Here is a 27941-nt window from a genome sequence, read left to right on the forward strand (position 1 = left end):
AAAAGTGGATTTGTTCTTAAAGGCAAATACTTTATAAATGCTGGAGCCTTGTGAATTTAGCACCCCACAACTATTTCAAGTGTCCAGGATTACATATTCTTAAAAAAAAAAATTGGTTCCATCAAATTCTGGCTCTATTAGTTCTAAACCTGAATGCTTCAGACTATGATTCTTCAGCAGTGGAAAGAAAAAAAACTATTCCTGATTCTTTCACAGTGTTCCCCCACTATATTATCGTCTTTACCACCAGTTCCAATTGCAATGATGATCCTAATACTATGTATAATAATGCTCACAGTTATATAAAATGAGGACCAAACCTGAGGTTATAAGGAATCTGCAAGCTACTGTGAACACTGTATTGTTGACTTTAGTGCTTCCCACTGTTGATCTTTTATGATTTGCTGAATTCAAACAATAGTTACTTCTCATAAAATTGAGAATATGTGGTTAGTGATCTGGCCCTGCAGAATGATAAAGCATCTACCGGGATGTGGTACGTTTGTCTGTGCATGTACAAAACTGTAAGCAGCAATATATACAGTCTATCAAATGCAGAGGCTCAGATTCTGAAATCATGTGTTCTAATTAGATCTAGTAACTGTATATATATTAGAAATATTTACATGCAAAAACAATTCAGTCAACGATCACATAAACAAAAAACAAAAAAAGAAAAAGGTCCAGATTATACTTCTTTGTTAAATTTAGGGTTGCCAAGCCTGGCAACCAAAACAAGACAGAGGCCAGGGACATGGGAGGTGGCCATTGGCTGACAGCATGAAGTCACTTCCAGGGAAACCCAAAAGTGATGTCACACTTCTCTAGGAATTGGCTAAAACTCTATGGTGATTATTTCCTAGTCCTCTCCAGGAACAGCTGCAAACTCTACGGGTTGACCATAGAGCTTCAGTCAATTCCTAGAGAGGCATGATGTCACTACCAGGCTTTCCTGGAATTGAAATCATGCTGTCAGCTAATGGCTATTTTTTAAAAATTTCATTTTTTCTGCTGCTCCAATGAGAGGGAAATGCCATTTTGTCCTCTTGCCTCCCTTAAAAAAATGTAGATCCGGCCCTGATTATCAGATGAGCAAAGGACTAAAACACTTCATACTTCTCTATCTTCAAATCTATCTTCCAAGTTTTCCCGAAAAAAAGATACATGAAGGGCTTTCATTATACATCCAGCTCTGCCTACAGTCTGCAGAAACTGAAGGAGTAGGTGTGTCTTTGGCGTTTGTCTTACAGTAATGCCTTGACAGTATGACACCTAACAACTGCATGACTGTCTATAACTCGCAAGCTACAAAGCCTGTTGGCCCCAATGTGTCTTTCCCCCAGACTCCACACAGTTGTTCTGAAGAATTTTCTCTACTTCTTTACTCATTGTTATGTACGGTGCCAGGCAGCTACATGGAGCTACATAATTAATAAAATAAACTAACATTAAACAAAATAGGGGCCTTAAAATTACTATAGAGATGTAGACTATTTTCTTAATGACTTGCTTAATACTGGCTCTTTTGTTTGTGGCTAACTAAAACATTAAGATCTGCCTTTGTTTTTACAGCTGGTGAGCTTTCAGTTCAAATCGACTGTTGAGGGAGAGGCAGTGGGTGAATACTTTAACATTTGGCATGCTGAACACTAGGGAAACGTTACTTGTTCATCTGAAGATCCTGGTAATATTTTAATCCTTCGGGTATAGTCTCCTACAGATGAAGACGAAGATTGTTGTAAACTTTCCTAAGTCATTCTGAAGCAGCTTTGGGGTCTTGGCTGTTTTTAATGTATTTAAAATGGGTTGCTGCCTTGCCTCATTAAGTCCATGCTCCCTCATGAAGATGAAGCCTACTTATGTAACAGGCAGGAAAACATGCTGATGTGGGAGTGGGGGGTGTCTAACACAGGGTGGTATAAATTTAAGTAGTGATCCAGTTCTAGAGAAAGGAATTCACTATCCAGTCAACTGGAAATCTTTCAACCACCCTCCATTTCTGCTGCCTTTCCAAGGGGAAAAGTACCACAAGGAAAATTGATTTTTATGGTAGTGACCTCTGAAATAGATACACAGTTTGGCTTACCCATCCATAAAAAAATTAAATTGCAGTGCAGCTAGGGTTGTCAGCTCCGGGTTGGGAAATACCTGGAGACTTGGGGGGTGGAGCCTGAGGAGGGTGGGTTTGGTGAGGGAAGGGACTTTAATAGGGGATAATGCCATAGAGTCCACTTCCAAATCAGTGATTTTCTGGTGAACTGATCTCTGTCTTTTGGAGATCTGTTGCAATAGCGGGAGATCTCCACCCTCCACCTGGAGGCTGGCAATCCTAAATGCAGCGTTTCTGGAACTCTGTAGATTGTAGTAGCATCTTGTGGCTATTATCCTTCACCCCCACTACTCCCGCAAAAGCATCTGGCAGGATTGCAGCTGATGAGGGCTCAAGACCTAACTTCTGTGAGTTAAATGCTTGTGATTCAGAGCATGTGATTCTGCAGCATTCAGAGATATCAGTGCAACGAACAAGCCATGAAGTAGCTGAGAATTTAAAAAACACTACAAAAGTGCTAATGAATTAAACAAGAGGTTCTTCTGATTTATGCTTATATAACTTAAAGTATCTAATTGTTTTAAGCAACAGAGGAAATAATCCAGATTTATGCAAGTGTCGTTTGGCTAAATTTGATGTTCCTTAGATTAACTGGTGAAGATAAGGGATGTAGAACTGGATTGACTCTACCATGGGATTAATTAACATTCAACTTCAGCAGTGTGGCAAGGAACAAATATGGTTCCTCCATGTACTAGAATGCTGTGTGGGAAGAAGCCACAGGCAAGTGGAGCACAGATACCGGTTGACTCACAAACACCAGGGAAATGTTTTAAAAACCTCATTCAGTGCTCCAAGCCATAGTCCCATAAATGAAGGCACTATCTACAATCAGATGTCATGACAAAACAAAGACATATAGTGCCTGATGAGTGTTTCTTAGTTAGCTCAATATGTATACTTACGGTATTTACTGTTTATAAAAGAAAATATTTTAAACAATATGCTCATTTTGAAATGTTGCAAAGGTAATGTCAGAATACATGAGGCACAATCCCAGACACCCAGTAAAGTAATGGGATTTGGTCATGATTGTTTATGTATGTTCCATTGACTGGAGTAGGATTCATTGATGGCTAACTGCTATTGGAAACACACTCCTGAGGCAATCAACTAATTTTTTTGGCTCTGCCTCCAGCAGCCATTTCATGGTTGCACCCACCACCCTATGTCAGAATTCTAAAGGTGCCCACAGCTTCAAAATAGTTGGGGTAGGGTTGCCAGCTCCAGGTTGGGAAATAATTGGAGATTTTTGGAGCAGAGCCTGAGGAGTTCAGGGTTTGGGAGGGGTGGGACTTCAGTGCCATAGAGTCCAATTGCCAAAGTGACCATTTTCTCCAAGTGAACTGATCTCTATAGGCTGGAGATCTATAGGCTGTAATAGCAGATCTCCAGCTACTACCTGGAGGTTGGCAACCAGAGGTTGGGGACCTCTGGCCTAGTTTCACACAGGCTTATCAATGTTGTGACTGTATTCAAATTGTTTTCTGCACTTGTATAGTCCCCTTAGTCCTACCACATCTCTCTTTATTAATGCCTGGAGGTGGCTTGAATGCTTTTCAGTAGGATTAAACTCCAATCAGATGTGGTATCCTAATGAAGATGGATTGGAAAAATTGGAGTTTATTTCTTTCTTTTTTTAAATTTTTATTAGTTTTTTATAATGAATCCAAAAAAAAAGAAAAAGAAAAAAAAAGAAAAAATATACATAATAAAAGAAAAAATTATAATAATACATACATATATAGAGCGTAAGTTTCTGTTAGTAGATTATTATTCATATAAGAATATATATTACGCCCTAGTTCAAAATCCCACCTCCCACCACAGTGCCCATCACCCATAGACTTCCGATGGAGTGTCGTGACTAAAAAAAAAATCACATTATTATACATTAGTTAAAATCACATTGTACTATAATTCATTAACTATATTTTTAAAATCAGTTTTTGCCGATTTATCCCAATATGCAGCGGCCTTTGACCATGTAATTTTAAATTCATCCATGTCTTTACCATGTAAAGATACTGTAATTTTGGCCATCCGCATATACATCCATATTTTTTCTCTCCACTCTTTAATTGAAGGTTTATTTGTTTGCTTCCATTTTTTAGCAATTGTAATCCTTGCTGCTGCAAAGCTATATTGACATATGACTCTGTCACCTTTATCCAATTCTTTTTTTGGAATACCCAAGTTTATTTCTTATCACAAGTCAGAATAGTTAAATCCCAGTTTAGAATGGCCTTGTGACATCTGCATAAAGCCATTGTGTTGGAAATACTAAACTGGCCCACTTTCTGGATTGAAAGAATAAGTCCTTAAACAATTGTTTAATAATTCTTAGACATATTTACAGAGGGAGGGAGTTTTTGGGAACATCTTGCCGGCTGCATAACATCTAGCTGAGCATCTGCATCCTTCCTGTAGGCAAGTATAAAAGCTTAGGTGTGGTCAGAGCTGTAAGCTGCTCCATTAGGGTTGCCAATCTCCAGGTACTAGCTGAAGATCTCCTGCTATTACAACTGATCTCCTGCCAATAGAGATCAGGTCACCTGGAGAAAATGGCCGCTTTGACAATTGGACTCTATGGCATTGAAATCCCTCCCCAAACCCTGCCCTCCTCAGGCTCCGCCCCAAAAATCTCCAGGTCAAGTCAACTTTTATTCATATTGTGGTCACAGACCTCAACAACCCAACTACTCCCCAGGGCGATCTGGCTGTGACATCTGTCACCCCATTGATCGCCAGGGTTGATTCGGCTGATCTGGCTGGCTAGGTGGGTGTCCCCTACCTCCCTCATTGCTCCATGTGCATCCCTCCCGAAGCTGTGCACTCAGTGGAAGAGGATGACCATCCCAGATAGAAAATCTCCAGGTATTTCCCAATCTAGAGCTGGCAACCTTATGCTCCATGAGATTCAGAACCTGGATGCTGTCTTGTGTCGTACGTTTCCTTGCTTTACTGAAATTTTATTTTGTTTAAATTGTTGTTTATTTAAATTATATTCAAGTGTTTTTGTAAGCCTCTTTGTGTCTCTACTGGTGAGAAAAGTTTGATAACCAATTAATTAAATAAACTATTTCCAACAATTGTTAAGTATTCCTTTACTCCATAAACATCACAAGATGGTTTATTTGGTGCTTTTAGCACAGAGAAGTTGAAAATGGGGGGGGGGGGGGATACAAGCAAACCAGTATGGGCAGATTTCCATCTCCACTCATATCCACTGGAGTCCACTGAAGATTTTTCTTATCATACTCGACAATGCGGTGCAGAATCTGAGGGAAACTCCTCCGTGTATGTCATTAAGACTTGGAGACTCACATAAAGTCTTTACCTTTTCATCAGTAGAAATTGGGCTATAATATGCCAGATTAACTAGCGAGAAAGCAACCTGTTTCCTTAGGCTCATATTTTCTGAATGGCTGCACTTAGATCTTTTTGAAGCATGGGTAATGGTACTGTCTGAAAAGCTAAAATTCTTTGCTGTTGACTAACCCGTCTTTTAAAACACGCTTCAAAGGATTCTTATACAATGACTAAGGCTAAATCCTAGTGCAACATTAGCTGATTAAGACAAGACTTTAAACTCAGTAATTTCCATCAGATGGGCGCAGACAGTGGTTAAAGCAATAATCCATGACTAAATGGATGTTCTTCAAATGAATCATTAGAATGTCATGTGGCGCGCACACACGCAAAAGTGAGAAAACTTTAGTACAGAATGTGAAGACAGATAAAACTGTAGCGCCACCAGGCAGGACTGTAAAAGAACGGGGCATGCAGGAAGAGGAACTGAGGCGTAGCATTCATCATTGAAAAACAAATTCAAATTACATATATATTTTTTTAAAAAATCACCCCCTCCCCAATTTAAAGATTCTGAACCAGTGCAAGCTCTGTTAGAAATAGCAGAGCCCAGCTGGGAGGAACCAAGCTGAACATGTGTGTGTTTGTGGGGGGTGAGATTTGGGGAACTGAACAGTTAGCCCAGTTTCGCTTTCAGGAAGCCCTGGAAGAGATGGGTGGCTACTGCTAAGGCAGGTGGGTCCATTTTTTGACGTGCCATCCCTACCCCATGGCCAGCATAGTGTCATGTCAGACATGGAATAGGGAGATCTGAATGTCAGTACCAACTGAGCCATGGAAACCTGCCCATACTGGTTTGCTTGTATCCCTCCCCCTTTTTTAACTTCTCTGTGCTAAAAGCACCAAATAAACCACCTTGTGATGTTTATGGAGTAAAGGAATACTTAACAATTGTTGGAAATAGTTTATTTATTTAAGTAATTCAACCTTTCAGCCTCGCCTATCTCACAGGGTGGTTGTTGGGATAAAATGGGAAAGAGCCATTTGGACAACAGGAAAAAAAAGTTATTTATGGCCCTATCACCAGATCTTTTATAACTGCATTGCACTCTCTATTTGGGATCCTCTGTGTTTGTTGTAATTAAGCTACGATTGACCTGCTCTTTTGCCCTTGTATACCTTAAAATTAAGCCACTTCCCCATTCCTTTGAAGGAAGATATCTGCATAACACAAAAACTGGCATGCTCTTGAATATGTCATTAATATGTGACAGCAATCCCAAACAGAATCCTATTCAGATTCTGCTCTCAATGGGATTAATCCTAGGAAAGTGTTTGGGTTTTTTGTTTGCTTGTTTGTTTTATTGTGCTGCCTATTGTGTTTTTATGCTTTGAATGTCCTTGAAAACTTATGACTGAGAGATCAGACAGAAATTGTTTAAACAATAGATAGTTGCTCTATTTTAAGCTTTACAAAAATTCTCTTGCTGTCAATCAAGGTGGCTACTTTTACTGAGAGTATGAGGCCTGGCTGCAGTCTCTGGTATTTCTTACTAACTCAAAGGCTACATATTAATCTTTAAAATGAAGTTCTGCGTAAGCTCGAATTTTAGGGCTAAATACTCAGGAGCCATGATTGTGTCTCTGAATATTTAATTAGAGATGATATAGAAAATTCCCATTTCAATTTTGTTTCTTCCTTATACTAATTAAGTTATTATGTCACAGCACTACATTATTCCATGCTGAACATGTTTGTATTTATCCACAGTTTTTGTAATATGCGAAGTGGCTAACTGCAGATAAAATATAACCAAATAATTTAAACAGCATCAACTTAAATCTAACAACACACAAAACCGTGTTCTTAGATTAAATAATACACCATTAGTATCCATTTATAAACCATCCTGAAGGGTAGATCTAAGAGAATGGTTTAGCTAGCTTTTCTTAAAAACTATAGCATCAGGATCCTTTGGATTGCATGAGGCTAAGCTGCTCTGCAAAGCTGTCACCACAAAAGCAAGGGCTCTGCTAAAGTCCTAGGAATCTAGCTTTTTGAAGAGGAGGCACTTGGAGCAAGAACTCCTGAATATACTGAATTTGTGTGTGTGTGTGGGGGGAGGGTCCCAAACAAGATGAGATTCTCTGTTAGGCATCAAGAACAAACCTCAGCACTTTGAACTGTTCCAAGTTCATTGGTGGCCCAAGAGGTTTTTGCAGAATTGGTGAAGTATCTTTCCCCTTTGTACCTCAACTAAAAAAGGAGGTGCAATACTCTGCACTAAGTCCTGAGAATAAGAAATGACAGTAGGTTGCAAAGGCATATGTTTGCATTATTCTGAGAAAAAAGTAATTCTGCCATGAACAATTTAGCATGACCCCCCCACACACACACACACTCACTATTGTTTGGTGAAATAGGGCTGTTTATTAAAAAAAATAGTTAAAATTCGGGTCCAGGTTTATTGGCCTTTCCCCGCCCCTGGGAAAACCTGAATGCCAAATTTCCTATACCAGTAAAGGTAGGAATTCGGCTTTAAATCTGGGTTTCCTGAAAAAATCATCCTTCTAAACCCTATGGGGGCTTTTCACGGCTTTCAGCAGGCCCTGGGAGGAGCAATTTTGCAGGCAGATGTCCCAAATTTTCAGGGTAGCTAGAAGGGACTCTCCTTGCAAGAACCCCCAAGTTTGGTAAAGATTGGGTCAGGGGGTCGAGATGTATACAATGTATACATTGTATCTCTATGGAGGCATGGGGCAAACTTTCCTACCATTTAAAACTCGGCTTCTCCATTGAGATACATTGCAAAGATCACACTAAAGCATCTGAACACAGCCACTTTGCCAATGCATTTCAGTGGAGGAGGATGGGGGTGACCCCTTCCAGACCCCATAACTCCGGACCCCCTGACCCAATCTTTACCAAACGTGGGGGTTCTTGCAAGCAGAGTCCCTTCTAACTACCCTGAAAATTTGGGACATCTGCCTGCAAAAATGCCCACCCCCCGGAGCCACACATACACCTCCGGCTTTGCCAACCTCCCGGATTGTGTGGACTCAGTAAACCCAAACCCACATTTTACCAAATTTGCATGTTTTCGATATTTTTTCAGTTTGGTTTTTACTGAATTAACAGCCCTATGGTGAAGTACAAATTCCACAGTGATTTCCAAGCCTATACAGATATCCAGGAAGACATGGTTGTTTCTGGTAACAAGAATTCTTAGACATGTGTTTTAAATGTACCAATGCAGAGTGGAAATCAGAGCAGAGAGTTTTAGCGATCTAGGGATCAGCAGGGACTGATTAAATAAATGTTTTAGGTAAGGAAATTAAACCAACCTTTGTTGGCACATGCCATCCATTTGAGGTTATCAGCAAAGGCAGATTCTCTTCCTATCAGGTAAGTGAAAATGCGAACCTGAAAATGCAATGATGGATCACTATCAATATGGTATAGATGTACAGTAAAAAGCAATACTGCAAGCAAATGAACAAAAATAAATATATAAACAAACAATAAATGTCTACATTAGTTTTTTTAAAAAAATTATATTATTTATAGCATGTCTTTCGCCGTGAGATTTACACACTGTAATTCAATGCAGTCAACAGGGTGAGACATATAATAGCCAATGTGACAGCATTGTGATTGCAAAAACTGGAAGCACAGCTAAACATGACATGTTAAATGATGAAGAAATCACATAATACAATCAGTGCTGTTTTTGTTTAAGAAGAAGAAGAGTTGGTTTTTATATGCCGACTTTCTCTACCACTTAAGGAAGAATCAAACCAGCTTACAATCCCCTTCCCCTCCCCACAACAGACACCCTGTGAGATAGATGGGGCTGAGAGAACTGAGACTAGCCCAAGGTTACCCAGCTGGCTTCATGTGTAGGAGTGGGGAAACAAATCCAGTTCACCAGATTAGCATCCACTGCTCATGTGGAGGGATGGGGAATCAAACCCGGTTCTCCAGATCAGAGTCCACCGCTTCAAACCACCGCTGTTAACCACTACACCACGCTGCCAGTACTCATATATTATAAGGTTGTGCCAATTTCTACCAGTTCTCCCTTCCCTCTGCAGGTTCCCATGAGGCTGAGTGGGATGTGCCAACACAGAAGGATCAGGACTTGGGAGATCCTCAGTACCAGTGAGTACCATCACAAAAATAGCCCTGAGTAGGATCATATATACAGCAACAGATAACATGTACTACACTGTAGTATTATCCACAGCCCCTTTCCCTTTATTAAAACATCTTTGTTACCATTCTGTTACACTATAGCCCTATTATCTGAGTGTGTCATGATAAACAGATTGTAAGGTGCCAGGAATTTCAGAAATACACTCTGTTTCTGAAGACATTCGGCTGGGAATAAAGTCCATTGGAATGGTCTTCTAATGAATTCAGGATTGTGGCCCAGTTTTATATTTACATCAAAAATTCAGTGGTGAAATGGTTCTTTCTCTCTTTTTCTTAATAAAGATGAATAAAAACATACTTGGCGTGTAACCAAAATCATGAGTAAGTGTAAATGAGAAATTTAAAAACCATTGAGGTGCTACATGAAACCACATGATACAGAAGTCTATTGTCCAGTTCAGATTTAGTAGATTTCTCTGGTTTGAGGCTTGCATTTAATTACTGAACAAATTATTACTACAGATGTGGAGACATGAGACAAAATATTGGCAATGTTGTTTGTCTCCAAGATGTGTGAGCTTATATATTAATACAAGTCTTCCCACAATAAAATAATAAGTATAAGCTCTTCCAGATAATTTCCTACCCCCACTATCCTGGAAAGAAAAACCAGAGCTCTCTCCAATTCAGTCTCTGTTCATGAGTTTGACAGTTAAATCATGTTGGATCCTTGCACAAGATCCAATTCTATAAGATAGAACTCAAAATGTTGAAGCTATGAAGTCAAGAAAAGGAGTTATTTAAGTCACACCTTTCAATAAAAATGTGTTCAAAGGTCAGAGAAAAGTGAAGAGAAACCATGAAATCGCTTGAAGACCATAACAAGACAACAAAAAAGAAGCCGTTTATACATATAACTGGGACTATTGAAGCTCTCACATCTAACAAAATGTTATATATATTTAAAGCTTCTGTAGCGTATCAGTGTTAGCAATCTTCTGAAAAAGACAATAAAAGCAGCTTGTTCGATGGTTTGGCTGGACACCAGTACCGCCCCCCCCCCCCGCACACACACACACCATTTAAGATCAGACCCTGTCCTACTTAATCCAGTATGAAAGAACAACAGCTCCATCTACCTGCTCCACACACTTGCCATTCCACATAAACATCACCTGTTCCCACTGTTTCCCTCCCCCCAAATTTTGCCCCCACAAAAATCCATATTTTTATGTATAGGGTAGTTTTCATGTTCTCATTTTAAATTAGTGAAGGGCACTGAAGAAATTGTCTTCCACTGTATTCCCTTGGCAATCTTCTATTTAATGATTTACAGTTTATGCAGAATTACTCCAGATAAAGCCCATTGTGGGCTTAAACTATAGTCACTTGGCACAGAATCACAGTTAATCAACCACAGTATGAAAACCATCCACTGTACTCCCCACTGCCATTAGCTTTTAAATCAATTAATACCGACTCACTCTCCTTCCCAAAGTTTATCATTATCAACAGGAAAGGCAACGAAAGGCTTCTCTTTCACTATTTTTCTTCACATGTGGCTCAAACTTTCTTCATTCACTTTATTCCTCTGCAAGTTTAATGAAGGCAAAGTAGTTGGATACAGTGTTCAGGAGCCTGAAGATGATCTTGGATAATGGAAGAGAACCAGTGAACATCCAACTTCATTTTACATAGTAAACTTGTGTCAATGAAGTTGAATTAAATATACTACCAGATCAAAATACACACAGTGAGAGGAACCTCTTCAGATCTCAAGCTGTATGAGAATAGCTCAAATTAAACTCCCACCACATTAAGGATGGACATTTTACCCACAGCCTCTTCCAAGCCCTCCCAAGAATTAATTACACTCGCTAATTTATGGAACCTCAGCTAATAAAATGTCTAATGTTTAAGGAAATTATTTATATAATGTGCGGTGGTAAGCTGCAGATTCCACAACCTTCGAGCCTTAAAAGCAACTGGAAAATTAACAATTCTTCAATCTTCCATGTGCCTCAAAATGGACACCAACATATGTCTGCTCTACAGAAGAAATGTCCACCGGATTTCTTGCAAAATGGCTTCCTTTTCCTTATTCCAAATGCTTACTTATCACTGATACAGCTATAGTAAACAAAGTATTTAATCTGTAAATAAATGGGAGATGTATATCCAAAGAATGCTGCATAAATCATTGTCAGTGTTTTATCTCTGGAAAAATATACAGAAATATACTACAAGTGAAGACTGAATCAATTGGAAAGATTTATGTCTAGTAGTCTCTTTTAATCTCCAAATAATCAAACAACCACCATGTTCCAAATACAAGGAGTACAGCCTTTGCTACAGCACAGTCAAGGACAGTCAAATGGGCAAAAGGCCAAACCAGCAAGCAAACTTCTTAAAATATGCAAGTAAACTTTCAACAAGCCTCCACTGAATTTTGCTATGAAAAAACAATTAATGATTTGATGAAGTTATGTTATTGTAGTGGTTGTACATGAACCAATTTGTGAATGAACAAGGGTTGTTAGGATAATACTCAGCCGTCTTTAGGTGGAGCTTGGACTGGGTACATTATGTAGGATGGGGAGTTGTGTTCCTTGTTACTAGCTGCATCACAAATAATATCCAGTAAATGACTGTGGGCTGATTTGCATTCTGTCTACTGAACTTCTCTTGTGACAGGTGGTGGGGGAGAGGGAGAAAGAAAACACTCCCTCTATCCTCCCTCCCTGCCTGCCCTGCCTTCATCGTGTTTGAATAGAGACAAATTCAATGTATGTGATTTCAGAACATGGGGTTGGATCCATCCAGCTTTTTACTCAGTCCTTTTCCAATGACCCCCCTTATTACCCCCCCCCAAAAAAAACCCAGCATAGCTGTTTCCTCAACAGCATAACTGCACCAGTATGCTATGTCAAAGTGATTATTGCATTGGGAGGAGCAAAATGGAACTTGCAAGAGGGAGAAGGGGTGTGTGTAGCGGTGTCATTTCCATGCAGAAAGTTCTAGGTTAAATTTGTGGGGTCTTGGGAAAGAAAATGTTTGCCTGACTGGGACCCTGAAGAGCTGTGGCCAGTTAGAGCAGGCAACACTACTGAGCTAGATCAACCAAAGGTCCATCCAACGAGAGAGCTTCTTATGGTCACAGAGTAAGTAAGAGAGCTTCACATAGTTATGGAGAGTCAACAAGGCAAACTGACCTGAAGGAAAATTTGTCCTTGGTTTCAATATACATATTAATGCCATTTACACTTCACCATTAACTGTAGGTTAACTTTGCAAATTAATTGATTGCACTTCTTTAAATTACTGTCAGACTTCTACAAAAAAGTAACCATGGCACTTTTGCAGTGCGGTCTGTGTTTTTCAAAGGGAACAGCTGCAATAGCTGGGGTTTTTTGTTTGTTTTTTAGTTATATCAACAAGTTATGCCTAAAAATAGTAGGCAGATTATTCAGCAAGTATAGGACAGCACCACAGCCAAAAGCGAACTTAATGAGCAATCAATCGCACTTTGCCTGTTGCTTTTGGTTCAGCCCAAATTGCCATCTACCCAGTCTGTTCTCCATATACAGTACATGACTCAGTGTTACTACGATATGGAGCTCAGGTGCTTTTTAGCTTTACATTTATCATGCCTGAAAGATCTACGCCTTATAATCCTCTGTGGGAGAGGAAGTATGTTTAGGCAGAAACATTTGTTTTCAGTTGTGAATGCTGCTTTATGTAACTTTGAAATAATGGACCACAAGCAAATATTGTCTGAAAAGCCAGAGATTTTCTGGCTTTATTTCAGGTCCATATTTGTTACTTTTGCAACGTCTATAAATGTTCTCTGAGCCACCCTTCTTGGCATTGAGTGCTTTGATGTTAGAAGAAGTAAAAAATCTTTTAAAAATTAATGGCTGCTCTACTTTTTCAAATTAACCTTCTCTTCCCAAGTCATTTTTATTATTGCAGGTCATCTTCATTACATGACAGATTTATTTGCACAGCCTTATGTCCAAATCCCATCTATGACATTTCAAGAACATGCTACCCTGATATGTTTGAAGGGTTTATCTTAAATCAAATTTATAAATTAGGTGACTGGCTCCTACAACTGGGAATATACTCTGAAAAGGAGCCAGGCAAGACACATTTTCAACAAGCCGAGAAACACAGAAATTATTTATTTTTTATCCTATGCTCCCTTCTAAGACCTCAGGAGCCAGGATACGAATCTATAGTTGGACGTGGGTTTGCAAAGTTAGCATTAATCACAGTGCAAGCCATGGTTAAGGCAATTTGTCCACTACTCTCTTCCCTCTCCGCTTACAAGCAACCTTGCTGGAGTCCTCCTATACAAGTTCTCCAGAGAGCAGCATTTAAGTTAGCACATCTACACTCTGGGTGACCTTGAGCCAGTCACTCTTAGCCTAACCTGAGAATTGTTGTTTGGACAAAATGGAGGGGAACAAGGATGTATGTTGTTAGGGTTGCCAGGTCCCTCTTCACCATCGGCGGGAGGTTTTTGGGGCGGAGCCTTAAGAGGGCGGGGTTTGGGGAGGGAAGGGAGTTCGATGCCACAGAGTCCAATTGCCAAAGCGGCCATTTTCTCCAGGTGAACTGATCCCTATCGGCTGGAGACCAGTTGTAATAGCAAGAGATCTACAGCTAGTACCTGGAGGTTGGCAACCCTGATCAACTTGGAGGATGGGCAAGTTAAAAATGTGCCTAAGAGAATGAGTCTGGACAAAATGGACTGTTTCCGAGCTGCAAAGTAGTTCTTTTAATGCAGTTGCAATGCGTTTTTCATCTATTGTTGCTACCCACCTTGGGTCCTGAGCTGTTGGGATAATTTTTGTGACCACATATATTCACAGGTATCCTCTGGTCCATAGGGCTTGGACGTCTCCCTGAATTACAACTGATCTCCAGGATACAGAGACCACTACACCTGGAGGAAATGGCATCTTTGGAGGGCAGACTGTGTGGCATGACACTCTCATTGAGCTCCCTCCTTTCCCCAAAATCTGCCCTCCACAGACACTGTGCCCATATATCCAGGGATTCCCAACCCAGAACTGACAACCCTAACCCAATGTGAATTAGAGTTTCATATCAGGAGGAGCTGGCAACCCTAACCTGGCTACTAGATCAGGCCTGCACGACTTGCAACATCAAACTGAATAGATCCCCAGCTACATACTGTGGCACGCCAGTTGCTGACTTCCCATGTCAGCTAGGCATAAACAATAGAAGATTCTCAAGACTCCAGTGGTCTGATATGCTTCAGTCATCTTGGGGGGTCATTAGTTGTGCAGTACTAGAAAGTGTGCTATTTCTGCTTTGTCCTCCTATCTGTACGTTGCTTAAAATCATGACTGCAATTTACCCTTTTGCTTCAGTTACCTAAGTATGTAAAGCCAGCGATGGATACTAGTTTAAGATTACCAACTCTGGGTTGGAAAATTCCTGGGGATTTTGAGGTGGGGTTTGGGGAGTGGCGGGACCTCAGCAGGGTATAATGTTATAGACTCCACTACAAAGCAGCCATTTCCCCCCCATGGAAACTGATTTCTGTAGTCTAGAAATCAGTGGTAATCCTGGGAGATCTCCAGGCCCTATCTAGAGGTTGACAACCCTAGTACTACCTCATTGTTGGGGACAAGTGAGGGACCTGCAAGGCTTGTGGGAAGAATCTCACTTCCCTTCCCCCATTATTTTCTCTTTCCCTTCCCTGAAAGCCCCCCATAGCCTTGCTCCATTTCCAGCTTCTTTTTCTCCTTCTTGCCCACCAGTCAACCTTCCTTTATCTGCCCCCCAATCCTCAGCTATCACTCCTTCCCTCCCCTAGCAGCCTCTCCCTGGATAAACTCCGGCCAACTGAGCCAGGTACAACTGCACAGTAGAGAACCTGCAAGGATTTGTAAAGAAGGGTGCACCTCACTTTCCCCTGAAGCCCCTGCCCACACTATTTCCTCTTTCCCGCCTCCTGGCAGTCCCCATATCCTCACCTTTCCCTGTTTCTTTCTCTCCTTCCCACCCACCAAGCTGCCTTTTATCTGTTCCCCCATCTTCAGCTATATTAATTATTCATTTACTTCATTTATATCCTGATTTTCTCCATAATGGGAACCCAAAACAGCTTTCATCTTTCTCTCCTCCTGCTTAGATCTTTTTCTCTCCTCCATGCTCACAACAACCCTGAGAGTTAGGTTGGGCTGAGAGTGTGCAACTGGCCCAATGCCACCCAGTGAGCTTCCACAGTAGAATGGGAATTCACTCCTGGGTCTCCCAAATTCTAGTCTGAAACTCTAACCATTACACTGGCTTCCCTAGGGCAGATGCTGTTGAACAGTAGCAAGCAACTGGGCATGGTTGCATGATAGGAAGTTATCCAGTGGCTGCTGCCAGGCCTGGCTCCAATGAGTCCTCCCCCAAAAACCAAACAGCCCTGGAAAGGGCCTCTCTCCATCCCCCTGCCTGAATGCTATTGTGGTTGCATAGCAACAGCCACTGGCACCATCTGTTTAAAAGCTACAGGTATTCCATTTATCACTTGGGGGATTTAAGTGCCCATTTCATTCATTTTTTAGATTTCAGATTTTTCTGTAAACCTGGGACTTTTCTCAGGTTTGTAGAAAGAGCTGTCTTGTATGTCCATGTCAGGTTTGTAGAAAGATCTGTCTTGTCTGCCCATGGCCCAGTCTCCAGATTTAAGTATCCACAGATGGGGCCATGTTGAGAATTAGATATATTGATAATGTAATGAGAAGATTCCTTCTGCAGCTGACAATGGAAAGTTCATTATTCCCCACAGGAGTTTTTGCAGGCCCAAAGACTCTGCTGATACTCAACAGCTGGCTAAATAATAACTTTAACTACCTATATTTCCTAGAGGGAAACAATGGACTTCTGCTTGCAGCTGCCAGGGAAACAGAGATCTCTGGCTGCAGCTGCAAGCCATTTCCATGGCTTTCGCCAGGCAGATTTCCCAATTCTGTTTCTTTCAAGACAGCTGTCTTGATAGCAAAATGCTTAAGTCATCTTAGACTTCATATTGTCAGTAGCTAACAAACAAAACAAGCCATAATGCAGACCTCAAACCACAGTTAAATGCCACACATCCTAGCAGAGTAGCAGTATTAGGGAAAACCATCCATAAAAAGGAAATGTTGTATGCATAATGTCTCTTTGGACTCATTTCAACTGATGAACAAATATTTTGTTCTGTGTTTAAATAACAGAACCACCGGGATTCAATGGAGTAAGGTTTAAAAGTGAGATAAATGGGTTCATGTCCCATTAATGTGCATGAGATCCCTAACCTATATGCTGGGGTCACCAGCAACTAGGGCAGGGACAGATTTCCTTCATTCTGTCCTTATTTGGAATCCCCTCACTCACTCCCCCACACCAATCAGAGGCTTCGAATTGTGTCTTCAACAAAAGTGCTTCAAGAAATAATGCCATTCTTTCTGTTCCTAGTCTCCTTTACCTATTAAATGAAGGATATTTTTGTTAATGTGCTTTCTAAATCATTGTGTAAACAGACCACTCTGAAAATTATTTTTCTTTAAAAATCCAAGTATGAACACTGTACATTCCTCCATGATTAAAATCTGGAACTCAAAGAGGTCCATAGCCTCCTTGAAGGACTCATGAAGCTAAAATCACAAGGATTGGTTCAGAGCCCTGGAGGAGAGGCAGGAATTTAAGGATGATTACCAGATAGCCACTCCCCGTTCCAATACATTGGCTGCTGTTTGTGGGGCTCAGAAAACTTGCAGCAAGCTGATGTCATCATTAAGTCATGGGAGAAGGACAAATGGGAAATGTGGCTTCAGTCATACATTGGCCTTTGAATCCAAGTGCCACAAATGGAAGGAATTTCACAAGTGCACCTTCTCTTGCAGGAATGAGAAAAACTACCTGTGAAATTCTCTCTCCTACATCTCTGTTGGAGAGAATATGCATGGTATAGCCTGATCTTGTCAGAACTTGGTAGCTAGGCAGGGTCAGTACTTGGAAGGGAGGCCACCAAGGAAGACTCTGTGGAGGAAGACAATGGCAAACTGCATTTGCATTTCACTTGCTTTGAAAGCCCCTTGCAGGGGTCACCATAAGTTGGTTGTATCTTGACAGCATATACGTATGTATATGAAATGCCATCAAGTCGCAGCCGACTTATGGCAACCCCTGGTAGGGTTTTCAAGGCAAATGATTAAGCAGAGGTGGTTTGCCATTGCCTTCCTCTGCAGAGTTTTCCTTGGATGTCTCCATTCCAAGTACCGACCCTGCTCAGCTTCCAAGATCTGACGAGATCGGGCTGTACTAAGCCATTCCACATCCTATGTATGTATGCACACAACTATTAAAGGTGTAGCAGTCCTTATCTTTCTGCCTTTGGTCAAACGTTGCACTTTAAGCTTGGCATAGTATATCTAAATTAAATTTTAACACACCGGGCATCAAACATTTTAGAACACAAAGTTTGCATTAACCCAAACAAAGAAAGAGGAAGTTGCTATAATGACAAGAAGACAGCCTATTTTACCTGGAGTTTGTTGTTTTATGTTGGCCCAGCAAAGCAAATCTCATTCAGACTGAATTCTTACTCAGTCAATGTTTTCAATTCTTCTATATACATAAACTGGAATCAGGTAGAGATGTTCAGGATGTATTGGACTATGCGGCAGGCAAAGATTAGAGGGATGACATAACGGATAATGTGTTGACCTTTTACCCCTGGAATTTTGTCCAGCCTGCAATCCTATCAGATAACAAGTTTGGCAGTTGTGATGATTTTCTTTGGATACTAATCCCCATTATAGAATCTCTATAATTTATCATATAATTTAACACACCTGGCAGCCTTATTCAAGTTCAATTTTTTGTTCCTGTGTAGCAGCCTGAAGTGAAGTCAAAGGTGGTAAACATTCTAATAACAAGCTAAAATCTCTCACAGAGCTAATTTTGAGGGGATTGTTGTGGCCATGAACCAGTTTGTAAAAATTGGCAACCAAGAAAGCAAGGTAAGAAAAGAAGGAGATAACTGAAAGGTTTATCAATGGTCTTCTACCAACCTGCAAGAAATATGAGAGCATCTAAAATGCTGAAGAGGAAATATAAAATTTAAAATACAGACTGTGGACCCAAGAGCTCAGTTCTAGGATTCCAAACATGATGAAGCTAAGGATTTGCAACCTTGCAGTTAATATTGCCCTCGCCCCCATTATCCCCCTTCTTAAGTTCAGAAACATTGAGTAATGCATACACTTAAAATGTACTGTTTTTATTAATGGTAAGTACTCCTGGGTTCCCAGAACTTATGACACAAATCTTTAGATGATAGCCCAAAGGTAGAGGTAGGTTTAACTGGCAAGTAATTTCCCGTAACTAACCATTCCCCCATTTCCCACAACCTATTTAAGAAAGAGATACTTGGGTAAACCTTTCTCAGGAGATGTCCAGCACTCCAAGGCTGACAGCACCACCACTAAAATCTGTTAGATGAGAATGCACATGGCGCTGATACCACAAGGGGCACGGTGTTTTTTCAGCTATATTCTGCTGTCAAGGCCATGTGGAAAAGCTGGTTCTAGCTTCCAGTATTTACTCACGTTAAATGTAATAAGCAGGCTGATCGTCTCTTACAATACTACAACAGATATTTCTCAAATGGTAGTAATTTCAGTCTGATATCAGAACTGTCTCTGCAGTCATGGCTAGGGATGCCAACCTCCAGGTGGCGACTGGAGATCTCCTGGGATTACAACTGATCTCCTAGTGACAGAGACCAGTTCCCCTGGAGAAAATAGATGCTCTGGAAGGTGGCCTTTATGTAGGGTTGTTCTTTGCCACTGGCGGGAGGTTTTTTTGGGTGGATCCTGAGGAGGGACTTCAATGCCATAGAGTCCAATTGCCATAGCGACCATTTTCTCCAGGTGAACTGATCTCTATTGGCTGGAGATCAGTTGTAATAGCAGAAGATCTCCAGCTGATACCTGGAGGCTGGCAACCATACCTTTATGGCATTACACTCCATTGAGGTCACTCCCTTCCCCAATCCCCACCCTCAGACTCTACCTTTAAAATCTCCAGATATTCCCAACCCAGAGCTCACAACCCTACTCCTGGCAGAAGATATAGAGTGAAGTCCAAGGACTATAGTCCCTGCTAATTCAGACCAAAGACACTTAACAAAAGACTTGGCTGAATTTTTATGAGAAACTTAACTGTGAAATGTTCACAGTGCATAACCTGCTATAGTCATAATTCCATGTATTAAAGCTCATTATTTGGGCATCATGTCAAGTCCCATTTGTTTCTAGGTCTTCTGTGAGATTTTGCTTCCAGCCTACTTTCTCCTGGTGTGGTGGTTAAGAGCGGTGGACACTAATCTGCAGAACTGGGTTTGTTTCCCCGCTCCTCCACATAGAGCCTGCAGGGTGACCTTGGGCTAGTCACAGGTCTCTCTCAGAACTCTCTCAGCCCCACTTGTCTCACAAAGTCCCTGTTGTGAGGGGCGAAGGGAAGACATTTGTAAGCCACTTTGAGACTCCTTTCAAAGAAAAGCAGGGTATAAAAAACACCTTCTTCGTTCTTCTTTTCTGCAATCCCCTCACATTTTCCACAGATCCCTATTTTTCCAGCCCTCAGTCTAATTTGTCCCACTTCTTTTGGCAGCCTATTGAGTTTAGTTCCTGGTCAGATGCCCCTCACCCCTGCTCCTCCAGTTGCACACCATTCCTCCTTTGTCCCTGATTCCATGTTCCAGTGAATGCATGTATATTCTGCACTTATTTGTGTTCACCTGTTTGTAAAAATGAGCCAATGCAGAATCACTTTACACATGAAATAAATAAATAAAAAGTATAAACCTGGATAAATAAAAAGTATAAACCATAATTTCAGCTGTACATGTACTGAACATAACAGAAGAATTAGTTAATACAGGTATAAAAAATCAAGTGTACATTTTATACAGACTATACATGGACTATTTGGACCAGCACCAACCAGTCAGTGACAAATACTTCCCTATACAGTTGCCAGGTTTCTCTTTGGCACTGGTGGGAGGTTTTCTGGGTGGAGCCTGAGGAGGGCGGGGTTTGGGGAGGGGAGGGACATCAGTGCCATAGAGTCCAATTGCCAAGGCGGCCATTTTCTCCAGGTGAACTGATCTCCATCGGTTGGAGATCAGTTGTAATAGCAGGAGATCTCTTGCTACGACCTGGAGGTTGGCAACCCTACTTCCCTACCATAAGCACAAACAGAAAAATCGATGTCGAGAATTACTGTAGGTAGTTAATGCTTCAGGCCTCGAAATACAACACTGAGAAAATTAGCAGTACAGTCCTAAGCAGAGTTATAGCCTTCTAAATCCACTGAAGTCATCAGGCTTAAAAGAGTGGGACTATGTTTAGGATTACACAGTAAATAAAACTGCCTTCATATATTTTGATGTTTCAGCAGACTACAGGCAATTGCTGGTCAAGCAAACAGCATGCCATAAAGACAAAAAAATAGTACATTGTTTTATCTTTGATTGAAAATTAAAATTGAGTTTAATTTATCATTTTCACAGCTCCACAGCATCCTTGTGTTCCTGGAGTCAAATCAAGAGGGGCTGAATATTTAATACACCGTCCTAATTAGCTACAAACTGTTACCTGATTTCTATCTGTAACTGAATATGAAAAGCCTCTGGAGGCCTAACGTTAGCCTTCATCCACTCTGGCTTTATTACATGCACTAATTGGACTCTTCAAATTGCAAAGAAATAGAATTTTCATAACTAGGTTATTAAAAATCTAAGGCACCCCTGAGACAGGGCAAATTGCTTCTACCATGATCCGCTTATCCTTGTACGACACCATACAGAAGACTCATGTTGTCTGATTTACCCAGCTCATATTTCTCTCAAATTAATGAGCAGTCCAATTATTCCAGCTGCCCCCTTGGCATAGGGAAAGCTGAAAATCCACAGCTACCAAGTCACGTGTACAACCAAGCTGCTAAATACGAAAAAAAAAATGCTTAAGGGGACACAGCTGTTGAGGTGCCTATTTACATTAAAATAACTAAAGTCCATGAATATTGAACAAATGCACCAAGACAGCAAAAGACTGTACTGCTCTGCGGTTAAGCCTTTCATTAGGTGGGTCACTGAAGGCCTGTTATAGCTTCATTTGCTGTCTAAATACACTGAAGTTTTCATATTCAGAATATGCTGGGCGTGGCAAGGACTTTTCACTTGCCTAATTCTTCCTGGAAGCTCTCAGATCATTTTGCAACAATGAGAAATTCACTGAAATCTTAACAAATATTTCAATTCCTATGTCAAAGGGGGAAACCAAACATATTTTTGGTAAAGGAAGAGGTTTATCTCTTTATCCAGCTTTGAAACTGGGTATATACAAGTATCTACTTTCCAATTTGACCCCAATGTGCAACTCAAAATATACACACAGATAGGATTGCCAACCTTCAGGTATTAGCTGGAGATCTCTTGCTATTACAACTGATCTCCAGCTGATAAGAGATCGGTTCACCTGGAGAAAATGGCCGCTTTGGAAATTGGGCTCTATGGCATTGAAGTCCCTTCCCTCCCCAAACCCTACCCTCCTCAGGCTCTGCCCAAAAAACCTCCCGCCCGTGGTTAAGAGGGACCTGGAAACCCTACACACAGATGGGGGCATCTGCGAATTGGATAGATGTTTCTATAAACCAAGGGCAAATACCAGGGTTGCAAAATAGAAACCCTAAAAACTATGAAAATTTAAAATGGAGGTTAACCTCCCCCCACCCCAAATAACTGTAAAGTGATGGTTGCACAAGCACAGATGTAAAAAAAAGAAAAAAAACTCACAAAAAAAAGAAAAGAAATGCTACACGAGATCTTACAACTCTACATTAGATATTGGCTGCCATTTTTTGGGGTTGCTAGGGAAACCCACATAAAATTGTCAGCCAGCTGATAGAGTGGGCTTGAGCTGAAAGCAGTTTTCAGCCCACTCAACAATCATTGCTGGCTAGCTGATCAGGAGAGGAAGTCACTGTACTTTCTGCTTGAAGACCTCCCCTTGCAGTTTGCTGGCAGTGAAGGTGAGGTTTGGAGTGGAAAGTGCATCTCACATGCTTTCTGCTCCAAGACCCCCCAGTCAGCTGGCTAGCAATGGCTGGTGGAGGGGCTTGGAGCAAAACAATATGATTTTCCCTTTTCCTCCAAACTTAGTGGAGGCCCTTTTTCCTACACAAACACACACACACAATTCCATATATAGGTATACTATTCCACATGATAAACTTTCTGGAAGAAGAACACAGGGCTTGAGTTAAAGCAGTGATGCACTAATTGTGGTACATTAATATTTTTATGATTTCGGCAGCCCAAGATTTCAATGAAGGCTACAACAAACAGATCTTGTTGTTAATAATTGAATGCAGGACAATGTAATATATGAAACTTCGTATAAAGAATGCCTAGAAGCTTTAATTAGAACAGGAAAGATCACTTCTGCCTGGATGGGCTTAATAGTGGTTAAAGATCTGTAGAAACCAGCATGCTTTATATATACACGACAGCTGAAGCCTTCCTTGCTGTGGCGCAAAATCTGTTTTATTCGACAGGTCTTTAGGAGTAAGAGGTTTTTTCATGGTAGTAAAAACAGTTGCTTTATCTGCTGTTTTAGTTGTTGCTTGATTTGCTTCCAAAATTGTTTTCATCTTGCTCTGTTACAAATGTAACAATGCTTTTATGTTATTTGCTGTGTTTGACTTTGTTGCTGCTTTCATCCGTTTGGCAAAATTTAGCTTAATTTTAACTGTTTATATTTTTAATATTTCTCTTCCTGTAACCTTGTTAAGGACTTGCATGCCACCTCTGTGGTGGAAAAAAAATGGAACATTCCTTTTCTAACTTAAAAAAAAAAATGTTGTTGAATGTGTTTGCCAAAAAATCCCACCGGAATGTCTCAAGTGACTCAGATATTATTATAGTCATATCACTTCTCCCTCCCCATTTAGGTATTGACTTTAATTGTCACCTCTTCGACATTTCCTTGATAATCTGTTCAATATGAGCTTCCTGTAACTCTGATCATTCTTGTGTTCCTTTTCTGACTTGTCCGTGTCATTTTTGCATTGTGGTCACATGGGGAGTTTTTTTTCAGGTAATAGCAATAGCAACAAACCACATCACACAAAATAGAAAGGATGCTTATGGCATGAGTGCCACACCCTGTCATGAGACTTGGCCTAAGTGCTGAGCTGACATACAATTTGAAATCAGGACCGATCACTTAAATATTCATAAATTGGCTGCAAGTTCTAACTGAAAAGCATATTTTACTGAACTATGATTTCGCACAGGCATTATCAATGCCCAGTTCTTATGTATTTCCAGAAGACTTGGAATCCACCAGAGAGACGCAAATGTGTGGTCTGCTCTGGAAATACCCCTGCCCCAATCAGATATAAGGATTTTGGCCCAGATACTGGTTGAGCTGGAACCGTACCCCATTTCTACTGGGATCAGGGTTGCTAACTCCAGATTGGAAAATTCCTGGAAATTTGGGGTGGAAGCTAGAAAGGATGAGGTGGGAGCTCAGCCAGGTATAATACCATGGGGAGGGGAGGGACCCCAGCCAGGTATAATACCATGGAGTCTACCCTCCAAAGCTGTCATATTTCCTCCAACTAACTGATCTTTGTAGTCTTGAAATCAGTTGTAATTCCAGATCTCCAGAACTCACCTAGAGAGCAGCAAACCTGAGATTTTCCACATTTCACATTTGATCATTTTTTGTCTCCACAGCAATCCAATAATTGATTTTATAAACCTATGTTCTTAGTAGAACAAATTATCATATATTGTTCACCTTGTCTAAGCATCTTAGAGTGTGTGTATGTTTATGTACACACACACACTCATCTTGCACTCTCCTGTTATACTGTACAAGATAACATTTCAGTCACAAAAGTACATCCACTTCTATAACCAATGTGGTACCAGACATGATTAGTAAAAGAGATAGTTTAATGCACAAGCTCAGCAAAGCTATACTTTATGGCCACAGATTATGAAGGGCCTCTAAAAAATACTTTAAAATTCTAAATTATTCATGGGGGTAATACTATGGGCCTCTTAAAGTTGACAATGTTTAGGGTCTTAGCCTAATCCAGCTCTGTTCAGCAAAACCATTTTAAAAAAGATAAATCCTTAACACCTAACATTTATTGTAAGGCTTTAAAAATTGAAAAACTGTTTTGGTAAGGATCATTGTTTGGGTTCAGAACTGCCGGGCATTCCTAAACCATAGTCCACTCTGTTTACTGTCCCTTTTATTTAAATTTTGGACTGCACGTATCCTGAAAAAAATTAGTCAAAGATATCTCTTATTCCATCATACATGGAAGTAGATAATCATGAATATTCTGCAAACATTTTGCCCCTAAAACATGTAGCCTACACAAAATAATTCCATCTCTATTTGTAATAATAAAGGAAAATGAGAAATGGAAACCCAGATTGGGGACACTTCTGCAAGCTTAAATTTGATAACAACTAGGGGGATTGCTGCAACCTGATTTGAGTTTAGTTCACACAGGAGGTTCCAGATTCAGTCTCACCGATAGCCTTTTGTGAAAATGCCTACCTCTGTCTGTGATCCTGGAAAGCCACTGCCCGTCAGAGTAGGTAGTACTGCGCTTTGGGTTGCCAGCTCCAGGTTGGAAAATACTTGGGAGATTTTTGGGGCAGAGCCTGAGGAGGGCGGGGTTTGGGGAAAGGAGGGACTTCAATGCCACAGAGTCCAATAGCCAAAGTGGCTGTTTTCTCCAGGTGAACTGATCTCTATCAGCTGGAGATCAGTTGTAATAGCAGGAGATCTCCAGCTATTCTCTGGAGGTTGGCAACCCTAACTGTGCTATATGCACCAAGACACATGCTCAGGCTACAATATGCTTGAAGAGGAGTGGAGCAGCTGAGTACACACAATATGAGGAGGAAGAACAATATCTGATGTTTTAAGTCTGTTGGAAATAGAGTAACATCCAAGATATGCATTAGGGAAAAAAATAGTTTTGTCTAGAATGCAAGGGCCCTGACCTGGATGGCCCAGGCTAGCCTGATCTCGTCAGATCTCAGAAGCTAAGCAGGGTCTGCCCTGGTTAGTATTTGGATGGGAGACCACCAAGGAATACCAGGGTTGCTGTGCAGAGGAAGGCACTGGCAACCCACCTCTGTTAGTCTCTTGCCATGAAAACCCCAAAAGGGGTCGCCATAAGTCGGCTGCGACTTGAAGGCACTTTACACACACAGAATGCAAGGACAAAGAAAGCATCCTAATATGGAAAGAGAAAGAAAGCATCCTAACTCACACTGTAAAATACACCTACTGCATTGGGAATCAGAGCAGGGGAGATGTCTGGAATACACCATCCTTCCTACACACGTTCTGCATTTTAGGTTATTTTTTCAATGCATCACAATCTCAAACTCCCAACACTTGGATAAGACATATAGACATGATCACACAGAGGAAAATTTGAGGAGTTATTGAGGGGGTCAAGATTTGTCCCACTTCTTCCATATGCATTGAGGATTCGGCAGACTAATAGTAAAGCATCAAAACAATGTCAAACAGAAAGTCAGCAACAAATCTCAAGTGTGAAGAAGCAGTCGAGCATTTTGCTCAAAGCCCTGAGCGATTGAGGAGTCCTGATTACTTTGCGATGTTTTTGACATACTATTCACATTTCCCCTGCAGCAAAGCTTTGGAGAAAATAATTGAGATCTATTCCAAGAAATCTTTCCTGACTTTTTATTACTGCCACGACTACCCTAGTTACAAAGTTTAAAATAATGGCAATGGATCAGAGCCCTAGGGTATGTTAATAGGTAGCAATGTTCTTAACATCCTAACACTTCTGATCTATCAAGAGTTTTATCACTGATGACTAGTGCTCATTTCTATCTTCAGGGCATAGCCAAAGATAAAGCTAAGGAACAGACAGATTCACAGCTAGAATGACAAAGTGATACACAATGATCAAAATGTTTCCTAACAGCCACTATCCTCTTCATAGCCTACAAAAATGGATAATGTATCATTCCAATAAAGATTAATATAGTAAGGAGGTAATTAATTAGTTAATTAATAATATAAGATTACATAATTCAGCTAGTATAAGAGACCAGTTTTCAATTAAAAGACTTGCCTAAAGATAACAACTAGATATCATTGCTGTTACTGTCAGCCATTCCGCAGAGCTTTCTGCCTTACAAAAGTTATCCCATTTTCTCTTGCAAATATTTTGGCAAGTATTATTTCTCATGCCATTGTATTCCCTATTACTATGTATGGGTGTGAAAGCTGGACAGTGAAGAAAGCTGATAGGAAGAAAATAGATTCCTTTGAAATGTGGTGTTGGAGGAGAGTGTTACGGATTCCATGGACTGCCAAAAAAAAAACAAATCAGTGGGTTATAGATCAAATCAAGCCTGAACTGACCCTAGAAGCTAAAATGACTAAACTGAGGCTATCGTATTTTGGTCACATCATGAGATGACAAGAGTCACTGGAAAAGACAGTCATGCTAGGAAAAGTTGAGGGCAGCAGGAAAAGAGGAAGACCCAATAAGAGATGGATTGACTCAATAAAGGAAGCCACAGCCTTCAATTTGCAAGATCTGAGCAAGGCTGTCAAAGATAGGACATTTTGGAGGACTTTCATTCATAGGGTCGCCATGAGTCGGAAGTGACTTGATGGCACTTAACACAGAGACACACATTATTTCTCTTATAGAGGTGAAGCTAAATCTCAGAAAGCTACACAGTAAGCAGGAATTTGAACCCAGGTATTTCCAGCTAGTTCAACATTCTAGACAAGGGCTTCTGCATAAGGAAACTGAAGTTGTGGCTTCTATCAGTGTCCTTCTACATCAACAGCTGCACAGTGTGGTGTAATTGTTATATCTATTTACTATTTAAAACATTTCTATGCTGCCTTTCCATCCAATTCAGGGTTCCCAATATGACAAACATTAAAATAAAGCATTAAAACATTTCAGATGTTAAAAAGCATTTAAAATACAATTAAATATAAAATATTGATATAAATTAAATAAAACATAATATAAACACACTCACAAAAATAGAGAACACAGAAACACATTAAAACACACAGACAGGGGCGTGGGCTAATAAGAGTTATTAAGGTATACTGTCAGACTAGGATTTGGAAGACCCAGATTTGTATCCCTGCTCTGCCATGGGAATTCACATTGGTGACTTTGGGCCAGTCACACATTCTCAGCCTTACCTATCCCACAGGGTTGTTATGAAGATAAAAAGGAGGA

The 27941-nt window shown here is 40.6% G+C and overlaps 1 protein-coding gene across 2 annotated transcripts in view; it reads right to left on the bottom strand.

Annotated features, from left to right (window-relative positions):
• Positions 1–27941, bottom strand: part of CACNA2D3 (calcium voltage-gated channel auxiliary subunit alpha2delta 3) — a 698701-nt gene that overhangs the window by 222426 nt on the left and 448334 nt on the right. For both annotated transcript variants that reach the window (XM_056853929.1, XM_056853938.1), the window contains one exon: positions 8768–8846. In XM_056853929.1, the coding sequence (XP_056709907.1) occupies positions 8768–8846 (79 nt within the window). The remainder of the gene's footprint in view (positions 1–8767; positions 8847–27941) is intronic.

This window comes from Euleptes europaea, chromosome 1, assembly GCF_029931775.1.
Source record: "Euleptes europaea isolate rEulEur1 chromosome 1, rEulEur1.hap1, whole genome shotgun sequence".
NCBI classification, from domain to species: Eukaryota; Metazoa; Chordata; class Lepidosauria; order Squamata; family Sphaerodactylidae; genus Euleptes; species Euleptes europaea.